The sequence below is a fragment of the Geotrypetes seraphini genome, chromosome 1 (assembly GCF_902459505.1).
Source record: "Geotrypetes seraphini chromosome 1, aGeoSer1.1, whole genome shotgun sequence".
NCBI classification, from domain to species: Eukaryota; Metazoa; Chordata; class Amphibia; order Gymnophiona; family Dermophiidae; genus Geotrypetes; species Geotrypetes seraphini.
The window spans coordinates 384,175,272-384,201,707 of NC_047084.1; the positions used below are offsets into that span (position 1 = coordinate 384,175,272).

Here is a 26,436-nt window from a genome sequence, read left to right on the forward strand (position 1 = left end):
AGACAGAAAGTTGCATTACAAGGAAGGACCTGGCAGAGGAAAGACTGTGGGGATCAGTTGGCTAGCTCCAGAAGGTATACACCATTGGACCCATGAAGAGGGGAGCTGGAGACATCAGACCTGCAAGGTGAGGAGCTGGAGCTGTTGGGCCCGCGAGGAGGAGGGGGCTAGAGATGTAGCAACATCTGGACCTGGGGGGGTGAGGGAGAGGGAAGGCAATGCAAGGAAGAGATGCTGGGGCTGTAGAAAAGGGCACAGGAGGGGGCCCTGGAACTGAAGAGAGAAAGAGGTGCTTGACCCATGGGGGGAGGGGGCTGGCTGGAGCCTTTGGGGGAAGGAAAGCTGCTAGACCTTGGTGCTGAAGGGAAGATGGTTGCTGAGCTGTGGGGAGGACCTGAAAGGAAGGGGAGAGGTGTGCTGGAGCTGCACCTGTGGGAGGGTACTGCTGGAGGGAAGGTAGAGAGATGCTGGACTTATTGAGGAGGGGAGTACTGAAGGGAAGAGATATGCCATGCTAAGAGGATAAAAGAAGAAGGAATGAAATACTGAACACACAGCAGAGGGAGGGAGGAAAGAGAGGGAGAGACAAAGAAACAGAGGGGAAATAATGGTCATGGAGAGGAGAACAGGGATATGCTGCATGGGGATGGTACATGGACACAGAAGGGAAATGCCAGGCATGGAAGAGGGTATATGGACACAGAGGGAAGGTGTTAGATATGGGGAAGAATAGGAACACAGAAAGGTGATGCTGGACTTATAACAACATAAGAATTATCATACTGGGACATACCAAAGGTTCATCAAGTCCAGTATACTGTTTCAAACAAAGGCCAACCCAAGTCCCTAGCAAAATCCCAAGTAGTAAGACAGATTTTATGGTGCTTATCCTAGGAATAAGCAGTGGATTTCCCCCAAGCCATCTTAATAATGGCCTATGGACTTCTCTTTTAGGAAATTATCCAAACCTTTTTTAAACCCTACTAAACTAACTGATTTCACCACATTTTCCAGCAATGAATTCCACAATTTAATTACACGTTGTATGAATAAATATTCTCTTAGTTTGTTTTAAATCTACTGCTTAGTAGCTTCATCGTATGCCCCTAGTCCTAGTATTTTTGGAAAGATTGAACAACTGGTTCCAGTGTTCTCCCTAGTGTGTTTTAGTCCGGCTAATTTAGGTGAATGCCCGGCTGCCTTCCTCCAATGAGGCATTTCCCCTCAGGAGTAACTTTTTTTCACCCACAATGCAGACTTTCGGGATGAGAAAACCGCATGCGTTTGTTTGTTTATAACCCCTCTCTGCAGCCCAGCTGAGGATGGGATGCTGCGGGGATGGATAATTTGCTGAGCAGAGCTCGCATCGCCTTCCCTATGCCCAACCCTCATTGCTGCACCCGCGCCTCGCCGGCCGATTTCTGACTAGACCAGACATGTCAAAATCTGGCCCACCAGACGTCCACAAAACCCCAGCCAAGCTGGCTCGCTGGCAGAGAGGCACAAACGCCGAGCGGCCTAACTACAGCCCACCGTCCCGAAGTTGCCAGTGGCGACAGGGTGAGCAATGGACCGCGACCTCCACCTCCCAGTGCAGGTATGCTAGGCTGGAGCCGCTGCCCTCCAAAGCCTCGGTCGCTTCAGAAGACGAGCCAAGAAGCGTGGGAACGTGCGTGAGGCACCCAAAGGCACGAGCGCTTCACAACTGTGGATTGAGAAGTGATCCACAAAAGCAGAGCAACCGGAAACAGCCCGCCATCGGCGTGCAGAGTCTGGAGGGCTGGCCCACATGCCAGCAAAAGCCACGCCGAGGTCCCATGAAGTGATGAGAAAAGACGTCAAAGTGCCCCATGAACACTGATGTGGAGGCTAGGCTGCTTGCAGAGGAACAGAAGGAAGCAAGATGGCTGCCTTGCATGATCTGCTAGGAAGGATGACCGGGGCCGTGCTGCCAGACCTCTGCAAGGCCGAGGGCCACACAAGAGGCCACAGCCCCTCCTCCATCCCTCATTCCCAAAAGTAGGGCCCTGTTTCTCCCAAACAAAAGATCAGCTCCGATGGTTGCTGCTAAGAAATTCACACCAAAATCACGATATTTTTCTCATATAACTAAGTTCAAAAATGACAATTTTAGGATTTTTCAGGTGGGGGAACACAAAGGGACATGCAGAAATTTTCAAAAACTTCAATTTTCAAAACCTCCCCTGATTCATCTCACAGTCCAATAGCCTTTACTCACTGTGACCTATGCTGGGAATGTGCTGCAGAATGCCTCAACTCTCTTACAGTAGCTGGAATCAGAGAATCACTGTCTCATGTTGGGAATTCCTCTTTGTCGCTGATCTTCGGACTGCCAGTCAGGCCCTATGCCTGATTGTACATCCATCCCTGTGGACCGATGGATGTGCTCAGGGATGGGTGGAAGTGAGAAGATGCAGCTGGCACCCTGAGAGACACTACCGAGTGTCCTACGGATGGATGCCCAACAGCCTGCGCTTGAACCTTTGTTCCGCAGAAGGAGAAAGATGGGGATGGCCCCGAGTCCTGTGAAGCAAATGCAGGCTGGCTGAGAGGTACCATCAGGGATTGGCCTGTAAGTTGCAGACCAAAGTCTGTGTGATATCAATGCACGCAGTTGAAGAATCGCTCAGAGCACAAGAAATCTTGAAAAAAAGGGATGAAAAACACCGAATAAAATAATAAAATGGAGAGAGCAGAACAAATCACAAAAACAATAGTGTCTTTAAGGGTATCAAATTTAGATTTATATTTATTAAAAATCTATACAAACTCAGAACAAGGGGATACTTAGCACATTCACTAATATTAGTATTATTATTAGTTATATGTTTTTTTGTTTTTCCTTGTTCTGAGTTTGTATAGATTTTTAATAAATATAAATCTATATTTGATATCCTTTGAGGCACTATTATTTTTGTGATATACTACAGTGAGTGCTGATCTTATTTCAATATACCCAAGTTTTGGTTTGAAAGTAGAACAAGCACACTCTTGCTGGCAAGCGTGCAGAAGGGAAAAACTGTAAGAGGAGCTAAAGAGCACAATGAAGTACAGAAGAGGCACAGAGAAAAATCCAGAGTGGATTCCTTCTGCAGATGGCACGCAGCCATGGGGACACAACAATCTGTCTAGAACAAGGGTAGGCAATTCCGGTCCTCGAGAGCCACAGGCAGGTCAGGTTTTCAGGATATCCACAAATAAATATGTGAGATGGATTTGCATGCACTGCCTCCTTAAGATGCTAATATATATATATATATATATATATATATATATATATATATATATATATATATATATATATATATATATATATATATATATAATCTTTATTAAATTTTCCAACTACAGTTGTACATACAAATAATTCATGTACATATAATATTACTTGAAAAGCACAATAAACTTACATATTGTAATAAGCAATTACTTTTCCCCACCCTCCCATGCATATTTATTATGGATACCATGAAAACCTGATCTGCCTGTGGATCTCAAGGACTGGAAATGCCTACCCCTGGTCTAGAATGTCTCACCTATTGCACTGGAAGACCAATTTATATTTCACTTGCTGAAGAACTACTGAACCAAAATTATGGAGTGAATCACCGAAAGCCTTCCCATAATAAGGTTAGCTTTGCCTTATGTCATTACTGAATGTCAATAAATCTAGCAGCAGCAATGCAACAGTTTAAGAAAAAAACAAAAAACAAACCACACACACATAAAAACCTGTCAAATTAATTATGAATGAGGTAATGATGCTTTCAACAATTTTGTCAACAATCACAGAGCTCAAAAAAAAATTCACAAAAAATGAAAAATTTGAGAAATATTTGTTCTTTTCAACCTCATGAAAGGATGGAAATAAGCTATATACAGTCCTCAAGAATCAATCTCATCTATGAAGGAGAAAAAAAACTCTCCAAAAACTGAAATAAGATAGCCCAAATTTGGCAGAGGAGAAGGGGGAAGTGGACAACTGAAAAAATAGAGTACAAAAATGGGTCAGATCAGATTAAATGAAGTAGCTACAGAATCTTCAGTATCATTTAATAGCTAGATACTGTATATACTCATAAACCAAGTTTCATATTTCAAGTTTTTATTCGTATTTAATGAATCGCTTATTTAAATTACTAAGCGATGTACAATGTAATAAAATTATACAAACAAATAGCAGGTGTTGACGTACAAAATGACTTTGACATTGTAGGGTAAGACTAATGTGAGTCGTGAGGAAAAAAAGGGGGAAGTTACAATGATGTTTAAGTAAGAAAGAAAAACATTGATGGATTTTGGGGCAAAAAAAATGGTCCAAAAATGGGGGTCTAGGTACATGTTCAGGTCAGCGCACACCCACCCCCTTCTCAGACCGGTTGCAGACCTCCACTGGGCCTGCCGTAAAACCCTGTCCCAGCTCACTGCTGGTCGACCAGAAGGCTATCTCCCACCTCCTGTCCCAGCTTACTCTAGCAATTCTCACTTCCCTCCCGCTTCCCTGATTATTAATAAGCATACCTTTAAAAATCCATGGTGGTCCAGCAGTGAACTGGAACAGCAGCGATCTTCCTAGGCTCCTGTCCCATGCAGAGCCGCTATCTGAATGACTGGCATGAGTTCTCATGGCAACCTCGGAGTTCCTGCGAGAACTCACAGCAGCCATTCAGATAGCAACTCTACAAGGGCAGGAGCATAGGAAGATCGTTCCTGCCTCTGTTCACCGCTGGATCACCAGGAATTTTAAAGGTACACTTTTTACTAATAGGGGAGGCTGGAGAGAAGTGAAAGTTGTTAGAGTAAACCGGGTCAGGAGGTGGGAGGGATCCTTTCTATCCCAGCCCACCGCTTGACCACCAGGGATTTTAGAGGTATGCTTTTTACTAATTGGGAAGGCGGGAGGGACGTGAGAGTTGTTAAGAGTAAACCGGTACAGAAGGGATCCCTCCTGTCCAAGCCCACCGCTGGCCCACCAGGACTTACAGTAGGCTTGGTGGAGACCTGCAAGGCATCAGGAGAAAATGAGGACAGGGTGCAGAGCCTGGAAGGAAAGGGAGTAAGGGGGCCAAGTGCAGAGCCTGGCAGGGCAAGGGAGAGAGTGAGCAGGCCACATGCAGAGCCTGACAGGGCTCTTGAACATATCCCCCCACCACCACCACATACCATTTCAAATTTGAGCTAACCTTTTTTCCTTCTTTTTAGGAGGGAAAAAAAGGTTGCCTCTGTTTATATTTGAGTATATGCGATAGGTTATTATATTTGGTTAATTTTTTACACCCAACAAAATGCTATAAAGTTATACATGGGACTCAAAAGTACCAAGATAAATATCCTCAAGCAAATTGAACACAACATCCCCAAAACTATGATCTGCATGTTTTCATCTATCCATTTCAAATTACATGGATCAAAAACTGAAAATTTAGATTTTACCTGTTCTGATAATATGTATTCACTATAGCATATTCACTATAGACAACTTTTTAAAGACAGATTAAAAATCCTCCAAGCTGCAGTATTCCTTTACTCACGTACCTTCTCTCTGGGAGGAACGAGACATATGTTTTTCTAAAAATGGACCAAAGTCACTGTGGTGGCACGGTGAGCGAGAAACCCTGGTACCTGATGAACTGGTAGATGACACATCTGTAAAGAAAAAGATAAAACAAATTGTAATAAAATGACGACATATACTATTGTATTTACAGGCAAATAAAACAAGTTTAACTCAAAGGCTCTGAAAAATTTTTTAATTGTCAACAACTTCAATTTAGAATAAGCACTGTTTAAACAAAAACTAATATAGAAAATAAAGCCAGTAGTACATCTCTTAGAAACTCCAATATTCTCCAATTCTTCTCACCTTATAAACTGAAGGCTAGAAAGATCTCATTCTAATTACAAGCCTGGTTCCATATAGAAAGATTAGGTTCTTACCTCAATAATTTTTTGTAGATTGTCTAGTCGTCCTGAACGCTAGGGTTTCGCATCTGAACTTGCAATGATTTGTCAATACAAAAATGATGGAAACAAGACAGATTACTGTGTCTTTCTTTAAACAGTTGCCCCCATGAATTGTTCACCCTGAATGCATTCCGTCTTCTTTCCATCATTTTTGTATTGACAAATCATGTCAATTTATATTTCAGAGACTCAATACCAATTAGAGATTTTATTATCCTATGTTACTAAGGGCTCCTTTAACAAAGCTAGTGGTTTTAGAGCGCGCTTAGTGCGCGCTAAAATGCCGCACACGCTAGCCACTACCGCCTCCTTTTAAGCAGGTGGTAATTTTTCGGCTAGCGCACACTAATCTGGTGCGTGCGCTAAAAACATTTGCGCACCTTTGTTAAAGGAGCCCTAAATGTTCATCTGACTCACATAAGCATGTTTATTATTTTAATTGATCTATGAAGAAAGTGTGCCACTGCTGAAAAATTTTTTTTATATACTTATTATTCATTAATGTGCATTAATATTATTTCAGCTGATATTGTGTTTGTTTATTAAAATCTTTATATACCACATATACAACCAAAAAGGATTAAAGCAGTTTACAATATAACAATTCAAATTATGAAAAGAGCTCCATTTAAATAAAGAGAGGAAAAAAACCATTTCTAAAACATAATATCCTATAATATCCACATTAATAAACAAAATTAATACACATTTATTTATGCATTAGGTCTATTTTTTTCTTGCATATGTACAGCTTGTATATATTATTTATTCAATTTTACTTATTCTAATTTTATGATTTTATCAGCACTCATATGCACACGTTAATATGAATTAGTTTAGCACTGATTCGTTATCCTTCCACGCATGATCTCACTCTAGCAATTCTGATGACATCAGACGTTAACACAGTAAGAATAGTGCTGATCACTTCTTCAGTCCTCCTATACGTGCACATTAATATGTATTAGCCCAGTGTTTATCTGCCACTATTCTGTACATGTCCTCACTCAAGCAACTTCAATGGCGACACCGACATGGTAAGATCAGTACTGATCACTTCTACAATTTTGTACTTTTTGGCAGCTCTTTTTCAATATTTTACCATCCACAGGTTTTATTTGTCGTTATTTATTGCTACAACTGTGTAAGTGTATATTTTTATTTGTGTTTTGCTGTCTTTTAACGCCACTGCCTTTAAAGAAATGGAAAAGTTTGATATACTTATTTATTATGATTTAATAACTTTAAGATAGAGATTCGCAGCATTGTTCGTATTCATTCTCAGGTACGATGTGTTCCATCTTATCCTTTAAATATTAGAACCGCAGCACACTAGCGATATGCTCTATGGGACATTTTGTCTTTAAGAACATAAGAACATGAGAATTGCCGCTGCTGGGGCAGACCAGTGGTCCATTGTGCCCAGCAGTCCACTCCCATGGCAGCCCTTAGGTCAAAGACCAATAGTCTAGCCTTACCTGCGTACGTTCCAGTTCAGCAGGGACTTGTCTAACCTTGTCTTGAATCCCTGGAGGGTTCTTTCCCCTATAACAAGAAGAGGGTTCCAGATTTCTACCACTCTCTGGGTGAAGAAGAACTTCCTTATGTTTGTACAGAATCTATCCCCTTTTAACTTTAGAGAGTGCCCTCTCGTTTTCTCAACCTTGGAGAGGGTAAACAACCTGTCTTTGTCTACTAAGTCTATTCCCTTCATTATCTTGAATGTTTCGATTATGTCCCCTCTCAATCTCCTGTTTTCCAGGGAGAAGAGGCCCAATTTCTCTAATCTCTCACTGTACGGCAATTCCTCTAGCCCCTTAACCATTTTAGTCGCTCTTCTCTGGACCTTTTTGAGTAGTACTATGTCCTTCTTCCTGTACGGCGACCAGTGCTGGACGTAGTATTCCACGTGGGGGGGCGTCCCATGGCCCAGTACAGCGGCATGATAACCTTCTCCGATTTGTTTGTGATCCCCTTCTTAATCATTCCTAGCATTGTTTGGCCTTTTTGCCACCGCCGCACACTGCGCAAATGGCTTCATTGACTGTCTATCAGTAGTCCCAAGTCTCTTTCCTGGGGGGTCTCTCCGAATACTGCACCAGACATCCTGTATTCGTGTATAAGATTTTTCTTACCGACATGCATCACCTTATACTTCTCCACGTTAAACCTCATTTGCCATGTCGCAGCCCATTTCTCGAGCATGTTATCAAGTTTATTTCAAACTTAATATACCGCCTACTCGAGCCTTCTGGGCAGTGTACAAAATACCTTAATATTATACCAATTAAAAAAATAATTTAGGCTAAAACAGACCGGGGGGGGGAGGGAATCAAAAAACGATTTACATACATGGACGAACAGGAACAAAAGGGAAGAAGGGCTTGGAAATTACAATTGATAGAAAAAGAGAAAACACTTAAAGGGAAGAACAAAAGGTTGGGGAAGTAGAATAGAAACATTACTTATAAGTAAATCTAAGTTGTCCTGAAAAGGACAGTTTAGGTTTCAAAGGCATCTCGGAAAAGGAATGTTTTTAACATGACCTTGAATTTGATCAATGTTGTATTTTCCCGCAAGTAGTTGGGTATGCTGTTCCAGAGAAAAGGTGCATTAACAGAAAAAATTGTATTCCTCATAGTACTGATATGTTTCAATGAGGGAACGATAAGATTTTACGCAGTGGATTGTAGAGACCTAACTTGAGTATGAGCAGTGTTCTCCCTAGGGCCTTTTAGCCAGGCGGTCCACCTGGGTAATTTAGAAGACCGCCCGGCTATCATCCGCTGTGAATTTTGCTGTTGCCACCGGTGCTGCTCAACACCAAAGAAAAAAACAACAAAAAAACAGCTTGTAGATCTCACTCCTTAGCCCATAGCGAACTTATGCTCCGGGGCTCCGGCTTCCCTTCTCTTCCCTCCGAAACCGGAAGTTATGTACGGGGGGGAGGGGGGGAGAAGAGAAGAGAAGCCGACACGCACATGTTAGAGCCCCGAAGCATGTGTTCGCTACGGGCTAAGGCGGGAGACAGGTCAGTGAAGCTTACAATTTGCTCTTCTTGCTGCCGGGTCCTGCCTACTTTCTGTTTCCACGAAGGCAGGACCCGGCAGTATTTCCCCAATAGGTCGATCGCGATCTTGGGCCGATCAGCCTTCCTCTCCCCGATGGCAGAATTGACGTCAGGGAGAGGAATGCTGGTTGGCTCGAAGCAGGGAGAGCTTGGGGCGACGGCGGCTTTGGAGCCTGTTATCCAATGGCGGCGACTTGGGGGCCTGTTCCCCGATGGCAGTGGCTTGGGGGAGGGCAGGGAGAAAGAAAGAAAGAGACACAGAAAAAAAGAAAGGGCATGAAGAGAGAAAGAAATGAGGCAGGGCGAAAGAAAGGGTAGGGAGAGAGGAAGAAAAAGTTGGGGGAGGGAATGAGGTGTGGAGGAGAGGAAGCATACAGGCTGAAAGAAGGGAAGAAAGATTGGATGCACAATCAGAAGAAGAAAGTGCAACCAGAGACTCATTAAATCACCAGACAACAAGGTAGGAAAATGATTTTATTTTAAATTTAGTGATCAAAATGTGTCAATTTATATCTGCAGTCTATATTTTACACTATGGTCCCTTTTACTAAACCGCAATAGAGGTTTTTAGCGCAGGGAGCCTATGAGCATTGAGAGCAGCGCTGGGCATTCAGCGCAGCTCCCTGCGCTAAAAACTGCTATCGTGGTTTAATAAAAAGGGAGGGGGTATATTTGTCTATTTTTGTATGGTTGTTACTGAGTTGATAGTGCATAGAGTCATCTGCTTTGACCTCTTTGAAAAAACCCCGGAATAGGAATGATAATTAACATTTTCTAAGTGTACATAAGAACTGCCATCTCCGGATCAGACCATGGTCCATCGAGTCCAGCAATCCACACACGCGGAGGCCCAGTCAGGTATACACCTGATGTAGTTTTAGTCACCCGTATCCCTCTATGCCTCTCGTAAGGAGATGTGCATCTAATTTGCTTTTAAATCCTAGCACAGTGGATTCCTTAATAACCTCCTTTGGGAGAGCATTCCAGGCGTCTACCACTTGCTGCGTGAAGCAGAACTTCCTGACATTTGTCCTGGACTTGTCCCCCCTTAGCTTCAAACCATGTCCTCTTGTCCGTGTCACGTTGGACAATGTTTTGTGGGTTTTTTTGAAATTTTATTGTTGGTAGATCATTTTGACTTGGTCATTTTAAAAGTAGCTCGCAAGCCCAAAAAGTGTGGGCACCCCTGCTCTAGAACATCGCTTCTTAGTTTTATCAAGTGGTGCAGTGAGGGGCCAGCACTTTACATCTTATCACCTCATTCTTTCTTTTTTCTCCTCATGTACAGCACGGTTCTTTATTCTAAGCAGCTCTGGCACTACTTATGCTACATTCACTACCACTTGCAGTCAGGTTTGGCATTTTATCATGGTTATGGTTTTTTATTTAGTTTTTCAACAGTATTTTCATTTATTTATTAAAGCAGCCTTTTTTAACAGCCAGATGCCCCTCCCCTAACAGTGTGCATCCAATCCACTGCCGACACTTTTTTGGTGCCTCTTTCAACAGATCAAATATCATAGCCCCACTGTCGAGTGTTCACATGTTTTCTGCTTACGAGTTTATCTCATCAATGCAGAGACCTTTTTGGTAAGTCCATTTTACTCTCCCTTTTTTTACTTTCCCGAGTGCTGTGGTTTTATTCTTTCATTTTAATAGAAGCTCATTTGAACAATAATTTAGATCTTTCCCAGGTTTCACTTTTCATCTACCACGGCTTGTCTTTGAGCTACTATCGGCTTATGTTTTCAAGATACACTGTATTATCAGCTGTTCATTTCCCATACCTTTACTTTTGCCCTGTTTAGGTCTATATAGTCTAAGCATACTGTTTGCAACCAGCCATCATTTTAAGTATGTATATACCCTATTTTAGGCGGGGGGTAGGGGGTTAAGTTCTTTTACCATGTTATTTCATTAATTCCGAGTTCGGTGTTACAATATATTGTTCTTTGTTTTTAGTTTACACATTATTTATTCTTTTCTATGACATGTTCGCATCGCAATTTTACTCAAAAGTATAAATAGTATAAAAGTATAAATATATTTCCATTCAAGTTTCATCACGGTGCTCTGGTTTTGGCTCCAGTATTTGTCACTTCCGTCCACAAGGTCTGGCTATCCGTTACCGTCTCATATTTTAAAGACTCACTCGTTATAATTAGCAGTGATCCACACGTCTCTTCATAATGGACATGTCCGATTTTAGCATTTGGATCTTAGTACTATGGGTTTGGTCTTTTCTGGTTTCCTTTCTATAGTCTGCTTTTCGTCTGGAGTCTTTTGAGTTTAGAATTACATTTTATGACATTTTTGTGGTTATAATTGTATGACATGTCTAAATCGGTCAAGTTAGCCATTCTTTTTATTATTTTTTGTCCCCTCATACAGTGGCAGACCGCCCCGGGTGCCAGCCCTAGGGGGGTACACAGCCAGCTGGATCCAAAACCTTCCGAGCTGCTCTAAATGGCACCTGCACCTCAGCACAGCTGCCGCACTGAAGTGCAGAAAGGTCCCGCGATGACTGCATTTGCCGCCTCTGCCTCCGGAAGAAGTAAGTGACGTCGGAAGGGGTGGACCGACAGCTGCAGTCATTGCGGAACCTTGCCGCAACTCTCTGCGTCTGCAGGCCCACCCCCTCCAACGTCGCTTACATCTTCCAGAGGCAGAGGCAACAGAAGCAGTCATCATGGGACCTTGCTGGTTTGGAGGGAGAGAGGAGCATAGAAGGGTGGTAGAGGGAGAAAAAGGGGGTCAGGGTGGTATGGAAGGGTGGTAGAGGGAGAGAAAGGGGGCAGATGCTGATGGAAGTGGGGAGAAGGGAGAGGAGAGAGTGAAATGCCAGACCATGTAGGTGTAGGAGAGGGAAGGGAAGAAGAGGAGAGGAGAGATGCCAGACCATTGGAGGAGGGAAGGGAGGAAGATGGGATGCCAGACTAATGAGGGTGAAGGGGGATGCATAAAGTTTCTAGAACGGGAATAGAAAGAGAAGATGCCATATAGAAGGGGCAGAGAGAGGGTAGACAGTGGATGAAAGAGAGTGACAAGACTATGAGGAAAGCAGAAATCAGAGAAGACAATGTAGAAAAAAATTCTATTTATTTATTTTTTTGCTCTAGGGGAGATGCATCGCTGTTTCTGTGGTGTTGCATTGTATGCAGAGTCCAGCTTCTTGGTGGTTCAATTTAACCTTTGTCTACGTTTTTCTATTTTATCCCCTCTTTTACAAAACTGTAGAGCGTTTTTTTAGCACCAGCCATGGTGGTAATTGCTTAGAATTCTATGAGAGTCTGAGTTGTTACCACCATGGCTAAAAACCACATTACAGTTTTGTAAAAGGGAGAGGAGTTAGTTTGTGATTACATATTCCATACTAGGCGAAGGTGTTTTCTGTGTTCTGTGTGTTCGAAAGACATGATTTTCAGTTAAGATCGACTGTGTAGGATTGATCTGTACTAGTCTGGCTTGTTTAATTTTACATTGGGTGTATTAATGTACTGCTCACTGCAGTATGTAAGATGCTGCCTTTTCCTAGGTACACTCTTGTGTGATGTGTGGATTATTACTAAAAATCATGTTTTTCATTCAGATGGGGGGGTGTCAAAAAATGATGGGCCTCGGGTGTCACATATGCTAGGTACACCACTGCCTTCATAGTTTATATCTAATCCACAAGCCTGCTTTTAGGACCTACAAGGTATGTATCCTTCTGATTCATGACAATTTCACTTCTCATGTTATCTTATCCATTCTTTTTATTATACAACTGCCCAGATAAGCATCATTCTTTGACGTGATTGGACCTTGAAAACTAACGGCAACAGTGTTCTCCCCAGAAATTTTTTCCAGCCATGAAAAACATTTGCTGCATTTAGTGTGCCGGAGTTAAAAAAGTTTGAGACGCGCTGCTCTATACCATTTGAAAGAGGGCAAATATCTAATTATTCACTTCTAGAATTGGATATTTCTTAAATTTAATAAAAAATTATGGAACAAGTGTCAAATCTTACGAAAGGCATTGGAAAATAACTAATCTTCAGTGGACTGGGGGGACCTGCAAAGGAAGTAGCGGTATTAGACCCACTGGGGAACAGCGATCACAACATGATCCAGTGCAGACTAGAACTGGGATCATCCAGGGTGAAAAGAACCACAACAACAGCGCTCAACTTCAGAAAAGGGAATTATGATGCAATGAGGAAAATGGTGGGGAAGAAACTCAACGGCAGCACAAGGAAGGTAGAGTCCGTAGAAAGCGCCTGGACCCTGCTCAAGCGTACGGTGCACGAAGCACAGAACCTGTACGTCCCCAGGTTCAGAAAAGAGTGCAAGAAAAATCGAATAAAGAACCCAGCATGGATAACGGCAGCTGTAAAAAAGGCGATCAGTAACAAGAAAGCATCGTTCAAAAAATGGAAACAGGATCAAACGCAGGCCAACCAAAAGGAACACAAGGAAAGCCAGAAGGAGTGCCACCGAGTGGTTAGGAGAGCAAAGAGGGAATATGAAGAGAGACTAGCGGGAGAGGCAAAAAATTTCAAATCATTCTTCAGGTACGTAAAGGGAAAGCAACCAGCGAGGGAGGAAGTGGGGCCCTTGGATGATGGGGATAGAAAGGGAGTAGTGAGGGAGGAAAAAGAAATAGCTGACAAGTTAAATGACTTCTTTACGTCGGTCTTCACGAGGGAGGACACATCCAACATTCCGGAACCAGAGGAAATAGAAAATGGAGATCAAGATAGCAAGCTGGTCCAATTAGAGGTGAGCCAGGAGGATGTCCTCAGGCAGATAGACAAGCTAAAGAGCGACAAGTCGCCAGGTCCGGACGGCATTCACCCAAGGGTGCTCAAGGAATTAAGGAATGAAATAGCAGAGACACTTCAGCAAATATGCAACCTATCCCTAAAAACTGGAGAGATCCCGGAGGACTGGAAAATAGCTAATGTCACGCCCATCTTCAAGAAGGGTTCGAGGGGCGACCCGGGAAACTATAGGCCGGTAAGCCTCACATCGGTCCCGGGAAAGATGATGGAGGCACTGATTAAGGACAGCATCTGTGACCATATCGAAAAAAATGGACAGCTAAGGTCGAGCCAGCATGGGTTCTGCAAGGGTAGGTCGTGCCTCACAAACTTGCTGTACTTCTTTGAGGGGGTAAATAACCAGGTGGACAAAGGTGAACCCATAGACATAATTTACCTAGACTTCCAGAAAGCCTTCGATAAGGTACCACATGAGCGGTTGCTCAGGAAGCTATGGAATCATGGGGTGCACGGGGAGGTCCACCGATGGATCAAAAACTGGCTGGCAGACAGGAAGCAGAGGGTTGGTGTAAAGGGCCATTACTCGGACTGGCAAGGGGTCACGAGCGGGGTTCCTCAAGGATCGGTGCTGGGACCGCTCCTGTTTAACATATTCATTGACGACCTGGAGGCGGGAACAAAATGCGAGGTCATCAAATTCGCAGATGACACCAAACTATTCAGCAAGGTTGAAACCACGGTTGACTGCGAGAATCTCCAAAGGGATCTTACGACATTGGAAGAATGGGCGAAAAAGTGGCAAATGAGCTTCAATGTAGGGAAATGCAAGGTCATGCATATAGGGAGAAGGAACCCGATGTTCACTTACAAAATGGGGGGATCAATGCTAGGGGTCAGTAATCTGGAAAGAGACTTGGGAGTGATGGTAGACACGACATTGAAGGCGTCGGCACAATGCGCCACAGCCTCGAGGAAAGCAAACCAAATGTTAGGTATCATTAAGAAGGGTATCTCGACCAGAACGAAGGAAGTTATCATGCCACTGTACCGGGCTATGGTGCGCCCGCATCTGGAGTACTGTGTACAGTACTGGTCACCGTACCTCAAAAAGGACATAGCAATGCTTGAGGGCGTCCAGAGAAGAGCAACTAAACTGATTAAGGGTATGGAGAACCTTACATACACTGACAGACTGAAGAAGCTGGGGCTGTTCTCCCTGGAAAAACGGAGACTCAGAGGAGATATGATAGAGACCTTCAAGATCCTGAGGGGCATCGAAAAGGTTGACAAAGACAGATTTTTCAATTTGAAAGAAACCACAAGAACAAGGGGTCACTCGATGAAATTGAAGGGGGACAGGTTTAAAACAAACGCAAGGAAGTACTTTTTCACACAGAGGGTGGTGGACACATGGAACACCCTTCCGGAGGCCGTGATAAGAAATAGCACAGTACAGGGTTTCAAGGATGACCTGGATAGGTTCCTGGAAGACAAAGGGATTGAGGGGTACAGATAAGAGCAGTGGAAGGTTTAGAGATAAGTGTAGAGGTAGGTAATAAAATTAGTCAGGGACCGCTGACCAGGCAATATGCCTGATGGGCCACCGCGTGAGCGGACCGCTGGGCTGGATGGACCTCTGGTCTGCCCCGGCGGAGGCGACTACTTATGTACTTATGTACTTAATAATTAACTAATACAAATAATACACATTTAGGGCTCCTTTTACTAAGCTTGCTTAAATTTCCGCACGTGCATTGAGCTGGCGTTAGTTCTAGCCGTGTAGCGCTGCAATTCTGCACGCTCTAAAAACGCTATTGCAGCTTAGTAAAAGGAGCCCTTAATTTTCCCCACCACCAAATTTCCCCATCCCACCCGGCTACTTTTTCATGACACCCGGCTGGAAAAAATTTCTGGGGAGAACACTGTATGAGGGATAAGCAAATTATTAATAAATTCTGGCTGGCTATTTGCTTTCTTTTTAAAGGTTAGGCGTAAAATTTTGTAAGTGATCCTATGCTCTATAGGCAACCAATGAGCTTTACGAAAAAGAGGCGTAACATGATCATATTTTTTTGCATTAAATAAGATTTTTATTGCAGTATTTTGAACCATTTGGAGCCTCTTTTATTTCTTTTTTTGTAGTGCCCTTGAGAAGGGCATTGTAGCAATCCAAACAAGAGATAACCAGTGAATGGATTAAAATATTCAAAGACACGGTCTTTAACAATTCTGCTAGGGCTTTGATCGTGCGTAGCCGATAAAAGCAACGTTGGACCACCGTGCTAATATGCTGGTGATAAGTAAGTTTGCCGTCAAGTATGACTCCTAGTAATTTTAGAGAAGGAACAGCTTTGATATGGAGATTTTTGAGCTTTAGGGGAGATGATAATGAAAGGCCGTCTTTGAAAGGGAAATGTCACGTTGCAGGCTTCGCAATCCTCCTGTGTCTTCACTACTCTGAATAGCATACATCTAGCTTTCTAGCTATCTTTCATACGGTTTGCATGTTTTATTTGTTCAAAATGCATTACTTGTTGAAAGAGTTTTAAAATGAGGCATATATCCCTTTATGTTTTGTTTACTATTGAAACTAATCACGAATTGAACATATAATTTCTTGGGATCTGGCTTTCTTTTCCACTACTTCAGCACGTCTCCTTTCATTGATCCTCTTGTGAATTTTATATTAATTCATTTATGGCTTTTTATGTTTATATTTGGTCTTATGATATTTTTGTATTATGGTTATTAATTTAAGTGTCCCTTGAAGAAGACATCCCATGATACCAAAACTTGGATACTAGTTGGAACGTTTACTCAAGTTTAAGTTTTCAAGTTTATTAAAATTTTTGATTAAACGCAAATCAAGATCTCTAAGCGTTTTATAAATTATGTTAAAAAGAAGGAAACGAAATTGACAAAAGTCCACTTAACAACACTTAGCTGACAAAAACATTAGGAAAGTTGGGAGAACTACAAATAAAAGTAAAGAATACAAAAAAGGTAAACAACAACAGGGAGGGGAAGCAGTCAGGATTATCAAGCAACTCTGGCTATTATCGAGATCTATTTAGGAGTCATATGCATCCTGTAAAAGGTAGGTCTTTAAATTTCCCTTAAATTTGGCTAAGTTTTTCTCCGACCTGATATACAGGGATAAGGAGTTCCATATCATAGGAGTTGTAATTGCAAAGGAAGTAGCCCAACGTGAGCCAATAATTTTCAATGATGGTATATGGAGAAGGTACTGCGAGGAGGATCTTAGGACTCGTGTAGGTTCATGCGGGATAAGAAGTTTATGGATAAAGGCCGGTTCTTTAGTGCCTAGAGATTTAAAGGAGAGAAGTGCTATTTTATAAATGATATGGTGTGGGATTGGTAGCCAGTGACCAGATTTTAGCAGAGGAGTGACATGGTCAAATTTTTTCTTATTTGCAATCATTTTTATGGCAGTGTTTTGTATCAATTGTAACCGAAGAATATCTTTTTGATAAATACCCTTGTACAGTGCATTACAATAATCGAGTTTAGATATGATAAGAGAATGGATTAAAATGTTGAGAGATGAAGAGTCCAGAATATGCCAGTGATCGGATCATCCTTAATCTAATGAAACAACCTGATTTCATCTACCAGTTCAGGACTGTTATGCATGTATTGCAGATATTGTGACTCCATTGAGATTACTTTGTTTTATGGTCATTTTAAATAATTGTAATCAGCAGGTAGTCTAGACATCTCACTTGCCTTTATTCTGTTGCATTCATATGTTTAGCTCTGTTCTTTTGGTGTTCATAGATAGAAACACAAACATGATAGCAGATAAAAGCGAAATGGCCCATCCACAGTAACCATTATCTCTTCCACTAAGATAGACATGTCAAATTCTAGCCCGTGGGCCAAATCTGGCTCGCGGTGCAATTAAATTTGACCCGCCAGACAATTCCTGTTGTCGCCGAGATTTGGCCCACCATTTCATTTCTGCCTGCACCCTGCTGCCGGCGTACTCACCGCTGCCTTTCACAAGCATCTGGGAACAGGAGAAAGATGACCTTCGGACATTAAAGCAGCCTGCAGAGGATCACCGTCAGCTGTAGCGATCCTAGCAGGTTGCCGTAGCTTCCTCAGCACATTCCTTCTGCCGCGGTCCCATACGTCAGAGAAAGGGCGGGACCACAGCAGAGGAAATGTGCTGCGGAAGCCGACTGCAGCCTACTAGGATCGTTACAGCTGAGGGCAATCCTCTGCAGGCTGCTTTATTTTGTTTAAATCACAGATAGAAACATAGAAACATAGAAATTGACGGCAGATAAGGGCCACGGCCCATCCAGTCTGCCCACCCTAATGACCCTCCCCTACCTTTACCTTGTGAATAGATCCCACGTGTCGATCCCATTTGGCCTTAAAATCAGGCACGCAGCTGGCCTCAATCACCTGAAGTGGAAGACTATTCCAGCGATCAACCACCCTTTCAGTAAAAAAGAACTTCCTGGTGTCACCTCGCAGTTTCCCGCCTCTGATTTTCCACGGATGACCTCTTGTTGCCGTGGGACCCCTGAAAAAGAAGATATCTTCCTCTGTCTTGACTCTGCCTGTGAGATATTTGAACGTCTCGATCATGTCTCCCCTCTCTCTGCGCTCCTCGAGTGAGTATAGCTGCAATTTTTCCAGCCGTTCCTCGTACGGGAGATCCTTGAGTCCCGAGACCATCCGAGTGGCCATTCTCTGGACCGACTCCATCCTCAGCACGTCCTTGCGATAATGCGGCCTCCAAAATTGCACACAGTACTCCAGGTGGGGCCTCACCATGGATCTATACAATGGCATAATGACCTCCGGCTTACGGCTGACGAAACCCCTGCGTATGCAGCCCATGATTTGTCTTGCCTTAGATGAAGCCTTCTCCACTTGATTGGCAGCTTTCATGTCCTCACTGACGATCACCCCTAAGTCTCGCTCTGCTACTGTTCTTGTTAGGATCTCACCATTAAGGGTATAAGTCCTGCATGGATTTTGGCTACCCAAGTGCATAACTTTGCATTTTTTGGCATTGAAACTGAGTTGCCAGGTCCTAGACCAGCGCTCCAGTAGGAGTAGATCGTGCATCATGTCGGGCATTGAGTTTTTGTCCGTTGTGCTTTTGCCCACTACATTGCTTAGCTTGGCGTCATCGGCGAATAATGTTATTTTACCTCGGAGCCCTTCTGTCAAGTCACTTATGAAGATATTGAACAGGATCGGGCCCAAGACCGAGCCTTGGGGCACTCCACTGATCACCTCTGTCATTTCAGAGGGGGTGCCGTTTACCATAACCCTTTGAAGCCTACCTCCAAGCCAGTTCCCAACCCATTTTGTCAATGTCTCGCCCAATCCTATAGAACTCATTTTACTTAGCAACCTGCGGTGTGGTACACTGTCGAATGCTTTGCTAAAGTCCAGGTACACGATGTCCAAGGACTCCCCAACATCTAGCTTCCTCGTCACCCAGTCAAAAAGAAGCTGATCAGGTTGGATTGGCAGGATCTCCCCTTAGTAAATCCATGTTGACGGGGATCCTGCAGGTTCTCCTCATCAAGGATTGTGTCTAATTGGTGTTTGATTAAGGTTTCCATTAGTTTGCTCAATACTGATGTGAGACTCACCGGTCTATAGTTTGCTGCCTCAATTTTTGAGCCTTTCTTGTGAAGTGGAATGACGTTAGCCGTCCTCCAGTCCAATGGGACGCTGCCTGTACTAAGGGAGAGGTTGAAGAGCACGGACAGCGGTTCCGCCAATACATCACTCAACTCCCTGAGCACCCTGGGGTGTAGGTTGTCAGGCCCCATAGCCTTGTTAACCTTGAGCCTTGACAGTTCATCGTAGACACTGCTGGGTGTAAACTTGAAATTATTAAATGGGTCAGCCGAGCTAACCCTTGTCTGTAGCTGAGGGCCTTGCCCCGGCGCTTCTCGGGTGAAGACTGAGCAGAAATATTCATTTAATAGTTGTGCCTTTTCCGAGTCTTTTTCCACATATTCACCGTCTGGTTTCCTAAGACGTACTATCCCTCCCGAGTAGTATCAAAATGGTGATGAACAGAAGAATGCTTAGGACAAATACAGCAAGTGACGATTGTAAGGATGGAGGGGATATGTTAAAGCGCCCTTACAAACGCCAGGTCCTGGGTTCAATGCCTTCACAGAAGTTTCATTAGGAAGTAAAATCACTGACAAAGACCACTAAGAGTGCTTGCATAAAGAATATATGTATATTGTGCAGAAATACAGAAAGCAAGATTCATAAAGATTACAGTTAAGCATTACAATTAAGGAATAAGTTTTACAAATACAGACTGCTTCTGTGCTCTTATGAATGAGAGAGGAAAAACAGCTTCCTGAATAGGGGGAGAGAGAGGAGAAAGAGAGAGAGAAGAGAGAGACAGAGAGATTTCAGAGGAGGCTTTTATAGCTTGGAATCTTATTCTAAATATAGAAACTATTGAACTTCAATAGAATCTATTGAAGTTAAATATCCCTATCCTTTGTAAACTGTTTGAAACAATGGTTAGTTTCATTGATAAGGAAGGTGAGTGAGGTGTGCTAGACTGGAGAATAGACTGGAATCAAATGTACTTTCCAGTATGCCTCTGACAATAGTTTCTGATTCATCTTAGTTATCTGTGCACCTGGACCCATTGTACATCCTAAGCTGTCCATCCTAAGCATCAGACATTAATACATCTTCTTAACACCTCTTAGCTGTCTTTAGCACCTTTTTACTGCCAGGTCCTCTAAGCACTGATTTAATTAAGGTTGTTGCAATGACATTCCCTAAGGTCAGACATGAATGATATGATCTCCCATAGGCCTTTGCTGATATTGGTTTGGCTAACCGAAAATGCTGATTGCTAGCAATGCTAGGCTGACATCTCCTGATTGCTAGCAATGCTAGGCTGACAACGATATGAATGAGGAAGAGAGGTGGTTGTAGACTGAGTATTAGGGTCTAAGGTGGAATAATAGAAATGATGCAACTGACAGGTTAGTAAACCAAAAGGATCTTTTTTATTGATGAAACTTACAAGGTTGGGGGATTGGGGATGCTAGTATTTGGGGGGGACTAGGGAGGAAAGTTGGAGGTAAGAAGAAGTTTAAGACAGTGGGAGCGATCTGGATAGAAGAGAATTGAAGAAGAAAGGAGAGGACAAATGATTGAGCTGTTTAGAGAGTGATGAGTTGGAGAGAGTCAGGAATAGGGGGGGGACAAATGAGTTAACAGAGCTTTACAGTTGTTGCAGTTACTATGTCTAGGTATGCTGAGCTGGAGCAGGAACATGAGCAAGAGCAGGATGTGACATCACTAAGTGTAACAAAAGGAAGACAGCATGAAAGAAAGAGGGAGGTGATGAGAAAAAGGAAAGATGCCAGACCTCGGGGGAGGGAAGGGAAACAGAAGAGGAGGACAGAGATGGAAGATGAATGGTTAGCACAGAGAAAGAAGAAAGTAGGAGACCGGTCCTAAAAGAGAAGAAAAAAGTATTTTTTATTTATTTTGTTTACATCACAGAGCTGGCGTGAGGTTGGAGAGGTTGTGACCCTATACTACTAAGAATAAAGGGTCCTTTTATTAAGGTGCGCATTTAGCGCGCACTAAATCGGTTAGCGTACCTTAATAAAAGGACTCCTAAGTAAAAAATTTGGCCAGCGACTTAGCCTATGTTTTAGATTTCGGCCCCTTATGTGATTGAGTTTGACACCCCTGCTCTAAGAGATCCCACGTGACCATTCTACGCTTTCTTTAATTCAGACAGACTCTGTCTCCACCACCTCTTCAAAGAGACTGTTCCACAAATCTACCACCCTTTCTGTAAAAAAAGTATTTCCTTAGATTACTCCTGAGCCTATCACCTCTAAACTTCATCCTATACTCTCTCATTCTAGAGCTTCCTTTCAAATAAAGAGACTTGACTGATGCGCATTTATGCCTTGTAGGTATTTAAACATCTCTATATTTCCCCTCTCCCGCCTTTCCTTCAAAGTATACATATTGAGATCTTTAAGTCTGTCCCCATAAGCCTTATGATGAAGACTACACACCATTTTAGTAGCCTTCCTCTGGATCGACTCCATCCTTTTTATATCTTTTTGAAGGTACGGTCTCCCTTTTTCCTACTAGCCATACCTCTTCCTTCTAGCTTTTGCCATTACTTTTTCAACCTATTTGGCCACCTTAAGATCATTACATACAATCACACCCAAGTTCCGCTCTTCTGTCATGCACATAAGCACTTCACCGCCTAAACTGTACCGTTCCTTTGGGTTTTTGCAGCCTAAATGAATTACCTTGCATTTCTTAGCATTACATTTTAGATGCCAAATTTAGACCATTCTTCAAGCTTCACTAGGTCTTTCTTCATGTTATTTACACCATCCGCGAAGTCTACTCTATTGCAGATTTTGGTATCATCCACAAAGAGGCAAATCTTACCCGACAGCCCTTCAGCAATATCACTTATAAAAATGTTAAAAATAACAGGCTGAAGAACAGAACCTTGGAGGCACACCACTGGTAACATCCCTTTCCTCAGAGCAATCTCCATTGACCACTATCCTCTGTCATCTTCCACTCAACCAGTTCCTGACCCAGCACATCACTTTGGGGCCCATCCAGAGGGCACTCAGCTTATTTATTAGACATCTGTGTAGAACACTGTCAAAGGCTTTGCTAAAATCTAAATACACCTATCTAGCGCACTCCTCCTATCCAATTTTCTGGTCACCTAGTCAAAGAAATTGATCACATTTGTCTGACAAGACCTACCTCTACTGAATCCATATTGACTCTGGTCCTGTAATCCACCAGAGTCCAGAAACTTCACCATTCTCTGTTTTAAAAGAATTTCCGTTAATTTGCAATCAGACTTACTGGCCTGTAATTCTCTACTTCTTCCTTACTTCCACTTTTGTGTAGCGGGACTACATCTGCCCTCCTCCGGTACCATTCCTGACTCTAGAGAAGAATTGAAAAGGTCAGCAGAACTTCCCTAAGTTCCTTCAGTACCCTCAGATATACACCATCTGTCCCCATCGCTTTGTCTACCTTTAATTAAGCTAGCTCCTCATGAACACAACCCTCTGAAAATAAATCAGGATCTACCACTCCACCATCCCTCTTTGCATTTGTTTTCAGCGGTCCTGCTCCCAGATCTTCAGCCATGAACATAGAATAGAAATATTTGTTAAGCAATTCAGCCTTTTCTTTATCTTAAGAACATAAGAAGCGCCATCTCCGGATCAGACCTTCGGTCCATCTAGTCCGGCGATCCGCACACGCGGAGGCCCTACCAGGTGTACACCTGGCGTAGTTTTTTAGTCACCTATATCCTTCTATGCCTCATAAGAACATAAGACATAAGAAGTTGCCTCCGCTGGGTCAGACCAGAGGTCCATCGCACCCAGCAGTCCACACCCGCGGCGGCCCAGCAGGTCTATCACCTGTCCGGTGTTCCTTGACATAGCCCTATGATCCCCCTTTTTCTTCTATCTATAATCTTCCTAACCTATCTCTACTTTTATCTGTACCCCTCTACTTTTATCTGTACCCCTCTTCCTAGCCTATCTCTACTTTTATCTGTACCCCTCAATCCCCTTATCGTTCAGGAATTTATCCAATCCTTCTTTGAATCCCTGTAGCATGCTCTGCCCTATCACAACCTCCGGGAGCGCGTTCCATGTGTCCACCACTCTCTGGGTGAAGAAGAACTTCCTGGCATTGGTTCTAAACATGTCCCCTTTCAGTTTCTCCGAGTGCCCCTTGTGCTTGTGATTCCCCGTAGTCTGAAGAATCTGTCCCTGTCTACCTTCTCTATGCCTTTCATGATTTTGAAGGTTTCTAGCATGTCTCCTCTAAGTCTCCGCTTTTCCAGGGAGAAGAGCCCCAGCCTTTCTAACCTATCAGTGTATGAAAGGTTTTCCATACCTCTTATCATTTCCATTGCTCTCCTCTGGACCCTCTCAAGTATGTCCTTCTTGAGGTACAGCGACCAATACTGGACACAGTACTCCAGGTGCGGGCGCACCATTGCACGATACAGCGGCATGATGACTTCCTCCGTCCTGGTCGTGATACCCTTCTTAATGATACCCAACATTCTGTTTGCTTTCTTTGAGGCTGTTGCACAGATGATTTCATTGTTGTATCCACCAGCACACCCAAGTCCTTCTCAAGGTTACTTTCCCCTAGCAAGGATCCCCCCCATTGTGTAGCTGAACATTGGGTTCTTTTTCCCTATGTGCATGACCTTGCATTTCTCTATATTAAAGCGCATTTGCCACTTTTTTGCCCACTCTTCCAGTTTCTTTAGGTCCCTTTGCAGGTCTTCACATTCTTCCACGGTTCTGACCCTGCTGCAGAGTTTGGTGTCATCCGCAAATTTGATAATTTCACACTTCGTCCCCGTTTCCAGGTCGTTTATGAATATATTGAACAGCAGCGGTCCCAGCACCGACCCCTGCGGAACACCACTCGTGACCCACTGCCAGTCAGAGTATAGGCCTTTTACTCCAACCCTTTGTTTTCTTTCTGCCAACCAGTATTTAATCCATCGGTGAACATCCCCTTCCACCCCGTGGTTCCACAGCTTCCTAAGTAGCCGCTCGTGGGGTACCTTGTCAAAGGCTTTTTGGAAGTCGAGGTAAATGATGTCTATGGATTCCCCCCTTTGTCCATGTGGCTGTTTATCCCTTCAAAGAAGTGTAGTAAGTTTGTTAGGCACGACCTTCCCTTGCAGAAGCCATGCTGACTCACTTTCAGTTGTCCATTCTTTTCTATGTGTTCATAGATGCTGTCCTTTATCAGTGCTTCCATTATCTTACCCGGAACCGAAGTTAAGCTCACCGGCCTGTAGTTCCTCGATCCCTTCTTAAAGATAGGTGTGACATTTGCTATTTTCCAATTCTCCGGGATCTCCCCAGTTTTCAAGGATAGATTATAAATTTGTCTGAGTGTTTCCGCTATTTCGTTTCTTAGTTCTTTTAGTACCCTTGGGTGGATTCCGTCCAGGCCAGGTGATTTATCGCATTTCAATCTATCTATTTGCCAGAGGACATCCTCATGGCTTACCTCTATTTGTTCCAGTTTTTCATCTTGATCCCCACTTATGATCTCCTCGGGTTCTGGTACATTGGATGTGTCCTCGCTCGTGAAGACCGACGAGAAGAACTTGTTTAACCAATCAGCTACGTCTTTTTCCTCCTTTATCACTCCCTTTTTGTCTCCATCGTCCAACGGTCCCACTTCCTCCCTCGCTGGCTGCTTCCCTTTCACGTATTTGAAGAACGTTTTGAAGTTTCTTGCTTCCTCAGCCAGCCTCTCTTCGTATTCTCTTTTTGCTTTCCTGACCACTCTGTGACATTCTTTTTGGTATTTTTTGTGTTCCTTCCGGTTTTCCTCAGTTTGGTCCTTTTTCCACTCTTGGAACGATACTTTCTTGTTACTATCACTGTCTTCACTTCATTTGTTATCCACACTGGGTTTTTTGTTCGATTGGTTTTTTCTATGCACCCTTTCCTAAACCTGGGGATGTACAGGTTTTGTGCTTTTTGCACCGTGTCCTTGAGTAGGGACCACACTTTCTTTACGGTCTCCATCTTCCTTGAGCTGTTTCTGAGTTTCTTTCTCACCATTGTTCTCATAGCACTGTAGTTCCCTTTTCTAAAGTTGAGCATTGTTGCTGTGGTTCTCTTCACTTTTGATGTACCTATCTCTAGTTTGTACTGGATCATGTTGTGATCACTATTTCCTAGTGGCCCTACTACTTCCACTTCCTTTGCGGGTCCCCCTAGTCCATTGAGGATTAGGTCAAGGGTGGCATCCCCTCGCCTTGGTTCCTTGACTAACTGTTCCTTGAAGCAGTCCCTCACAGTCTCTAGAAATTCTGTTTCCCTTGTGCAGTTGGAGTTTCCAATACTCCAGTTTATCCCAGGGTAGTTGCAGTCCCCCATCACCATCACACTCCCGCTTTTGCATTCCCGCCTCAATTCTTCTTCCAGGTCATGGTCATTTGCTTCTGGTTGTCCAGGTGGGCAATAGTACAGTCCCAATTTTATGTCGGCTCCATTTCTTCCTGGAAGTTTAACCCATAGCGATTCCAATCCTTCCGCCCTTGCTGCCGTATCCATCCCAGCCGAGTGAATGGAGTCCTTTACATATAGCGCTATTCCCCCTCCTTTCTTGCAGGACTTGTCTCTCCTATAGAGTTTATACCCCGGCAGTACTACGTCCCATTTGTTGATCTCAGTCCACAATGTTTCCGTGATTCCAATTATGTCTAGGTCCTCATGTTTGGCCATGACTTCCAGTTCTCCCATTTTGGTCGCTAGACTCCTTGCGTTGGTGTATAAGCAATTTAAGTCCCTGGTTTTTTCTTTCCCTGCTTTTTTTTTTTTTGTGGTTTGTTTCTCTTGCCTTCCCCCTCACAGGCTGCCAGCCCCTGAGTTCCGTTTTGTACTTCCTCTTCCTGTGGTGCGTCTTCCTCGTCCTCAGCCTGCTTCCTCATTTCCACCTGTCTCTCTAGCTCCTGCTGTTTTCTCTTCTTATTGTTCTCTGGATTCACATGTTCCTTGGACCCCTTTAGTTTGT

General features: G+C 43.4%; 1 protein-coding gene across 1 annotated transcript in view; it reads right to left on the reverse strand.

The window, feature by feature from the left end:
- The window catches only part of DCAF10 (DDB1 and CUL4 associated factor 10), a 196,410-nt gene that overhangs the window by 86,637 nt on the left and 83,337 nt on the right, over window positions 1-26,436 (reverse strand). The window contains exon 5 of the mRNA XM_033916410.1: window positions 5,557-5,667. Within this exon, the coding sequence (XP_033772301.1) occupies window positions 5,557-5,667 (111 nt within the window). The remainder of the gene's footprint in view (window positions 1-5,556; window positions 5,668-26,436) is intronic.